The sequence below is a fragment of the Grammomys surdaster genome, unplaced genomic scaffold (genome assembly GCF_004785775.1).
Source record: "Grammomys surdaster isolate TR1022 unplaced genomic scaffold, NIH_TR_1.0 129, whole genome shotgun sequence".
Lineage (NCBI taxonomy): Eukaryota > Metazoa > Chordata > Mammalia > Rodentia > Muridae > Grammomys > Grammomys surdaster.
In genome coordinates, this window is record NW_021604587.1 from 622,699 (window position 1) to 631,006 (window position 8,308).

At 47.3% G+C, this 8,308-nt stretch overlaps 1 protein-coding gene across 1 annotated transcript; it reads left to right on the forward strand.

Moving 5' to 3' along the window:
- The first annotated feature begins 449 nt into the window (after window positions 1-449).
- On the forward strand, window positions 450-7,047 carry Cd93 (CD93 molecule). Its single transcript, XM_028756531.1, has 2 exons — window positions 450-2,737; window positions 2,986-7,047. Exons 1-2 carry the CDS (start codon window positions 822-824, stop codon window positions 3,008-3,010), a joined length of 1,941 nt encoding a protein of 646 aa, XP_028612364.1. The 5' UTR covers window positions 450-821; the 3' UTR covers window positions 3,011-7,047.
- Window positions 7,048-8,308: the final 1,261 nt, after the last annotated feature.

Below are 8,308 nucleotides of genomic sequence, written 5' to 3' on the forward strand. Positions count from 1 at the left end.
TTTTGGGGACCCTGACACTTCACAGTGCACTAGGAAGCCCTGAACAGTGACTATTTTCACCCATTTTTTTAAAAAAATGTTCTTAAGGAGATTGACATTGTTGGAAACCCAGAAATTCCCACAGCCAAAATCCTATTTAAAAGCTTCCTGTCTATTTAAAGTTCACGATGGGAAGAATAAAAGAAAAAAGACTCCAAAAACAGTGACAGGGTACAAGATAGAAAAAAAAGCAGATCCAGTTTGCTTCTAAAAAAGGCTGGAAACTATAATCTATCCACGGCCTTGTGTCTCAAGCCTCACATATTTTTCTTTCCCTTCTGGTGGTTTGCAATTTGAAGTGGAATTTTATCATGGGTTACTTGGATGCTCTTTTTCAAGTCCCTCGCCCCCAAAGCCTCTGCTCACTGGACAGCATGCCACTGGGCCTCTTTCTGCTATGGGAAAGTGAACGTACTCAAAGTGAAGCAGCCGTATCTCTTGGATCCTCTGTGTTTCCACAGCTCTGAGCCAGAGACTGCCCTGTGAACAACAAAACCGTGATGAAGGCAACAGGAGTCAGAAGGCTATTCATGGCAGGAAACCCCAGCATCCGGTGAGAAATAAGAAGTACAGGACCACAGGATGCACCCTGGGTCAGGAGGACGTGAAAAAGCTTCGAGTCTTTGTAACCTTCTCTATGCCAGAGCTGTGGTGGTGTGACAGCGGCAGTGCAGTCCTCAGCTCCTCTCAGAGCACAGCTTGGTGCCAAGCTCCAGGTTCCAGTGGCTGCTGCTGTCACTGTAGGGGAGTCTAGCCCCTCCCAGAAGGAGACAAACAGAAGAATGGCCACCTCAACTGGTTTGTTCCTGCTGCTGGGGCTCCTCGGCCAGCCCTGGGCAGGGGCTGCTGCTGATTCACAGGCTGTGGTGTGCGAGGGGACTGCCTGTTACACAGCCCACTGGGGCAAGCTGAGTGCGGCTGAAGCCCAGCATCGCTGCAATGAGAATGGGGGCAATCTTGCTACAGTGAAGAGTGAAGAGGAGGCCCGGCATGTCCAGCAAGCTCTGGCTCAGCTTCTGAAGACCAAGGCACCCTTGGAAGCGAAGATGGGCAAATTCTGGATCGGGCTCCAGCGAGAGAAGGGCAAGTGTACGTTCAATGATTTGCCAATGAAAGGCTTCAGCTGGGTGGGTGGTGGAGAGGACACAGCTTATTCAAACTGGTACAAATCGGGCAAGAGCTCCTGTATCTCTAAACGCTGCGTGTCCCTGATACTGGACCTGTCCTTGACACCTCACCCCAGCCATCTGCCCAAGTGGCATGAGAGCCCCTGTGGGACCCCAGAATCCCCAGGTAACAGCATTGAAGGTTACCTGTGCAAGTTCAACTTCAAAGGCATGTGCAGTCCACTGGCTCTGGGTGGTCCCGGGCGGGTGACCTATACCACCCCTTTCCAGGCCACCACCTCCTCTCTGGAGGCTGTTCCTTTTGCCTCTGTAGCCAATGTAGCTTGTGGGGTTGAAGCTAAGAATAAGACCCATTATTTCTTATGCAATGAAAAGACTCCAGGAATATTCCACTGGGGCAGCTCAGGCCCTCTCTGTGTCAGCCCCAAGTTTGGTTGCAGTTTCAACAATGGGGGCTGTCAGCAGGATTGCTTCGAAGGTGGGGATGGCTCCTTCCGCTGTGGCTGCCGGCCTGGATTTCGGCTGCTGGATGACCTAGTAACTTGTGCCTCCCGGAACCCCTGCAGCTCAAACCCATGCACGGGAGGTGGCATGTGTCATTCTATACCACTCAGCGAAAACTACACATGCCATTGTCCCAGAGGCTACCAGCTAGACTCTAGCCAAGTGCACTGTGTGGACATAGACGAGTGCCAGGACTCCCCCTGTGCCCAGGAATGCATCAACACTCCAGGGGGCTTCCATTGTGAATGTTGGGTGGGCTACCAATCCAGTGGCCCCAAGGAAGAGGCCTGTGAGGATGTGGATGAGTGTGCCGCTGCCTATCCACCCTGTGCCCAGGGCTGCACTAACACTGATGGCTCTTTCTACTGCTCCTGTAAAGAGGGCTATATCGTGTCTGGGGAAGACAGTACCCAGTGTGAGGATATAGATGAGTGTTCGGACGCAAGGGGCAGTCCATGTGATACCCTGTGCTTCAACACAGATGGTTCCTTCAAGTGTGGCTGCCCATCAGGCTGGGAGCTGGCTCCCAATGGGGTCTCGTGTACCAGGGGCACTGTGTCTTCAGAGTTACCAGTCAGGCCTCCCCAAAAGGAAGACAAAGGTGACAGAAAGGAGAGTACTGTGCCTCCTACTGAAATGCCCAGTTTTCCCAGTGGCTCTAAGGATGTCTCCAATCGAGCACAGACAACAGGTCTCTCCATCCAGTCGGATATTCCCACTGCCTCTGTCCCACTAGAAATAGCACTCCCTAGTGATGTATCTGATGTCTGGTTGGAGTTGGACACATACCTCCCCACCACCTCTGGCCACAGCAAGCCGACACCTGAAGATTCTGTCTCCGCACACAGTGACAGTGACACCGATGGGCAGAAGCTGCTTCTGTTTTACCTCCTGGGAACGGTGGTGGCCATCTCACTCTTGCTGGCTCTGGCCTTAGGGCTGCTCTTTTATCGTAAACGGAGAGCCAAGAAGGAGGAGATAAAGGAGAAGAAGCCCCAGAATGCAGCTGACAGCTATTCCTGGGTTCCAGAGAGAGCAGAAAGCCGAGCCCCGGAGAATCAGTACAGGTAAAGTAGCCATAGGTCACTTAGGTAGCTGGGTGGGCAGATGTAGGCATGGGAGGCAGACCATAGTACTGAAAGAGGAGACAGAAGCAATCAGCTGGCCATTTGCTGTTAAAGCCATCCTCAGCAGCCCAGTCCGAAAGGTGCCTATTTGTCCTAGGAGTTCATGTGGAATAGAGGCAAGGAGTCCAAGGATGCAGATATGGCAAAGTTCCATGGCTTCTCACACTGTAATCTTCTGTTTTCCACAGCCCAACACCTGGGACAGACTGCTGAAGACAATGTGGCCTTAGAAACATAGCCAGCTGCCATTACCTTCAGAGCTACCTTCTTAGATGAGGGGGAAGCCACACCATTGTGAAAAACTGGATTGGACAGCAAAAATTGTGCATCTTCCCCTTAAGAACCTGGTGACTTGGGATGGGCAGCTATTTTCCTGGTGCCTTTGGTATGCCTGGGGGTGAAAGCTGTGTGTTGGTTTGTCATTGTGGGGAGTTTTGTGGATATTGACAGGCCTCACTCACACACCACTTTCAAATCCAAAAGCAACTGGTTGGCCTGGTTGCTAATCAGGGCAAAAGGAGTTGGAGGGGTGGGACAGGTTGGGGAGGGGGCTTCAAAGTCTTTTCTTATCTCTATTTATCAGAGAAGGAGCTACTGGTGCTAATTACAAAGGAAACAATTCCTTTCCTTCACAGGATAGAAAGCAAAACCAATCAGCTAACTTAACTAGATGAGAATGCTCTACCCTTCCTATAGGGACTTTTTCCAGGATGGTTGCCTTTGTGTACATTTGCCTTCTGGCATTTCCCCTCCATATCCCTCCTCCACCCCCTGAGTATTGTTGAAACTGTCAGAATGAGAGGAAGTTTAACCAACTGTTTAGGGAGCAAGCAGATAGGAAGTTTAGACTTTGTATCCCCTCACTCAGAATTTTCTGATAGCCTTGGGTTTGTGGGCAAGTAAAGTTGCAAGCTGGAAAGTTACTTCAGGCAAGTCTTGGTAAAAGCATAGTCCAGAGGGAGACAGGCAAGGATTGATCTAACAGCTATTTGAATGGAAGTATCTGAATGGACTGATCCTAACACACACTTGACTATTGAGGAACAATGACAAAACCCCAAGATCAATTTGTCTTTGAGCTAGCACAGGCCCCAAGCCCACTGCAGAGCATCTTGTCACTCTTTACACCATCTCTAACTGGGAAGCTGGGACTGTAGGCTCAGGATGCTTTCATCTGAATGCAAGGAGAGGAGTCAGGTGATGGGCTCTGTTTTAAATACTCCCATTGAAATGTAGCTTAGCCCTCTTCACAGTTAAAAGTACATCTGGAGGACTCCTGCTCTATTTTGTGAGCGTGACACATACCGAATCAAAGATTAGTCATGAAGAAAGTTCTCTTTTTTGTTATTTTGGGGTTTTTATGCTTAAAAATGGAGATACAGGGGAAAGGGAAATGGGAAGAAAAAACAGCTAACAAGTTTCCAACCGTTAAAACTGCTTAGAGCCACCCTACGATTGACAAGTTTATTTCAAAGTGTCCATTTGTAAAAGTGTCCCTTAAACTTGCAGCGAGTAATGGTGGTGCAGCTGCACAGGTCTGTCTGGGACCTGGAGGGCAGCACTGGTGAGTCACTTCAGTGTCTCTGGCAGGTCCTGTCTCAGCTGTCTGCTATCTGAAAGACTGAGACTTGGAATGTGTCTCCATCATGAGCTAGCATCAGAGTCTTTGTTCTCAGACTAGAGTGTCCTTTTTGTTTCTACTGTCAAAAGCAATGATCCCTCAAGTTAGTATTCAGGAAGTGAAGATTAGTAACAACCAGATTCAAGGCCCTTGGAAATATCTTAGGGAAATATCCTTTTCTTTGGGGGGGGGTCAATTTAAAATGGAGATATTTTTATTCATCAGTCTTTCTTTCTCTCTTTGAAAACCCACGGTGGAGAGTAATGGGGAAAAGATTGAGTTCAGTGGGGTGCCTGAAACGTGTGCATTTAAAAATCAACTCACCATCTGGCTTTCAGCTGAAATTTGGGTGTTTCGAACTTGATCCCTGGCAATAATTGAGATTGGCAGCTAATCCATTACAAGGAAACCAGTACCAGCCATTCAGATGAGTTTAGATCCATGGCAGTGTCTGCATACATGGACATGAACCTGAGTGCATCCCCTTTACCTCCAGGCCTTCAACTACTCACCTTATGGCTTGACGTGAGGAAGATAACTGAGTCTAGGCTCCCCACAGCCTTGCTTGGCCTCCTCTCAGGCTGCTGTGTAGGACTTAAACTGACCAGGATGACGTAGGGAGTAGATGTGAAGCTCCATTTCCAACACTCCAGGGGTACAGCATCCACTCTGTGGGACCCACAACAGGGAAGGGCATGATGAGGAACATATTTTCTCAAAGTGTGCTTTCAGCATGGACCCCTCGCATGGAGGCAGAGCTCCCTCACCTACTGACCTGCCAAAGCCTTCAGCAGAACCATGCCTCATGTGGCAAAGCCAACGGAGCCACTCCCTGTTCCTAAATGGGTGCTTTATTCTCACATATATTCTTGCCCTCCTCATGCTTGGGACTCGAAAATTCTGAGTTAGGCCATCTAAGAGGCCAAGCAATAAATAAGTGAACTTCCACTGGACCAACAGTGTTAGGCTATGCCTTCCCTACTCAAAAAGTCAGTGAGCCAGAGACACTCTTCTGCCTGTGAGGACCAGAGAAAGCGCTTCTTGGCAACAGAATTTCCTTAAGTTCAAACCTGGAAAAACTGTATTTTGGAGGGGCATACCTTCAGGCCTTCAGCCTTCTTATTACTGAATTGCAGGTGGCTATCATTGCCTTTTGTATTTCATGTGGTTCTGTTGATGGAAGCCAGTGCCTAAGTATGTTAGACACTAGCTTTCCAGGACCCCTATACCCCTGGTACCTCGCATTATTTTTGTTCATTATTAAAGATAGATGAAGCAATACCACCCCACCCCCAGTAATTTGAGGAGTTAAAAAAAAAAACAAACTACTCAAAAAGAAATGCCTCAGGAGGGAGCACTTAACACTATTTGCAAAGGAAGTCTAGTCCTAATATTCCCTGATGTCTAGCATGGCTTTGATGAAAACCCAAATGTATGCACTTTCTGGCTGTGGAGACCCACTCATCATCATTATTACCATCACCACCACCACCACCATCATCATGGTCACTGTCATCACCACCTCGTGGTGCAGTGTATCCTCGTGGTGTTTAATTAATGACGGTAACTGGACGAATCCCACCTGGGTCTGACTGAGGGCAAAAAGGCCAGAAAGAAGAGGAGCAGACAGAAGATAAGCAGGCTGCTTTCCTTCAGCTTCTTACCCAGGGAAAACCCAGCAAGCTTCTGGGAGAGTCTATCCTGATGCCTTCCCCAGAGCACTGAAAAATGTGGAATAAAACGCAAATACTTCTGAGTACATGTTCATTGTGCAGGGCAAGCTGCCTAGGAAGAATTCTTTTTCTCCTTCAGAAGTTTTCCTCCTCTTTGAGTTCCTAACCATGAGCCCTTGTGCGGACTGTTATCACCAACCAAACTGTCAATAGGTGGATAGGATCATTAGGTCGTTTTGTTCCGCCCCTCTTTTCCCATAAATATTTCTGGTCAAACTAAAGGAGCAGAGATGAAATTTGACCAAAAAAGGGGGAAAAAAGGTTACTCTGTTCAAAATAACATATTTTTGAAAGCAAATATAGGAAAACCTTTTCCTATTATTTTTCTTCTTAGCTTCCCCATTGTCTGAATTAGGAAAACAGGAAAGCATTGCTTTCTAGCACCTGCAAAATGGTTTAATGCCCCTGCATATTTCCATGTCCTTTAACAATAGATTTAGCATGGGAATCTGAAATAGAAATCCTGAAAACATCTGTCCCTTCCCCCACTCCTAAACCTAGGTTTTGATTATGTGTGATTCATGAAACCTATCAACCAAAACGGGGGACAGACACACCTTAATCCTTCATGGAGTCAACAACTATATACCCCACGATGACCCCTAACTCGAGGGCTTGTTGAGAACTGCATCATGTTTGGACATGTTCTTGACAGTACCCATCTATTTCAGGTGGGGACCCTGGATGGTTCATCCTTCCCATCTTACGTGCATTGTGGCAAGTGGCTCCTTTCCACATTTTTACTCCACCCCCTCTCCAAGCTGAAGTTCGTTTGCAGATCAGGGGTTAAGCCTGAATTGTGTGGTGGTCAGTCTTGTTTCCTGTTTTCAGGGGTTATTGTAAATGTTAGTAATCTCACCCCAAGCCCTCAGTAAGAACATAAATATTTAAAAATATGTGTGTTTGAAATCTGTTTCATGGATCCTAGAATTGTGGGATGTTCAGGCAGGAATGACTTTAGTCTTTTAGTGACTGTTGCCCAGTATGTGGGGAAGGAAGGCTCACGGGTCACACCCCTCCTTAGAGCTACAACATAACATTCTGAGGGAAGACACAGGACTGCCTTTAAGTGTAGAGGGAAAAGTTATGGATACTGGGTATATAGAATCCTTTTTAGATATAAAATATTCTTTAGGCTTTCTTTAGGAATGTGGAAAGACCAGTCACCACTACTGGAACTGGCCGACCCGCAAAGAGAAAGGAAAGAATGCAATTTAGTCAGGTGGAACCAAGCTGAGAACCATAGTGACAGGGCAAGGCCGAAGTGACAGGGCAAGGCGGAAGTGACAGGGCAGGACTACATTCTTGAGAAAGATAAGTATACAGAGAGTTTTCATCTGATCCTGACTCATGTAGGTTGGGTTCCTTTGGAATGTTCCACTATTTTTATGTTATACCACCCTAGCAACCCCCTCACCCCCTCCTCATTTCCTTGGTTTGTGGTTTTTCCCTTTAAAAACACCCCTCAAACTGGCAGTCGGGGTCAATTCAGCTCCTGCGTGGGCATGCGAATTGACCGGCAGCTAGTTGTCACGCCCTAATAAATAACCTCGCAATTGCTCCGGTATATGGTGTCTCGAGTAGATTACTGGGTGGTCGCGACTTTCTGAGACTTGAGAGAGGGTCTCCCCTCTGCGGAGGTCTTCATAAGAAGTAGGATCTTTGTCATACTTTGAGCTTTCTGTTATGCACCTCTCCTAATAAACTCTGAAAAAATTGTTTTTGATCTGGTTTCGTGTCATTTGTGGCAACTAAAGTATATGGCAGAACTTTATTTGTGATTATTAAATTTATGTTTCCCTTTGCAGAGAGTTACTTTGATGGCCTTATTTCCACCTGTCTTTCACTGGAAGGAATGCTGGTATGGGTCTCTGTTGGTGCTGTCTCCTTTGGGGACATGGGATACAGAGTGAGACTGCACTTAAGAGGGGCAGTGTCCAAAGCAGCTGAGAACAAACCCTAGGCCTCCTTCCAGATTTAGCATCCTCATCCTGGTAGCCATGGCCACCCTTAATTCCTAGTATCTTGTTGATTGCCTGAGTGATGCCTGGTGGGGGATTAAATGCAGCCAACTGGTGTGAAGTGAAAACACCCCCTGTAATTATCACAGAGTATTATCACTGCTTTGTCAGTGAAGCTCGGTCAGTTTGCTTAACT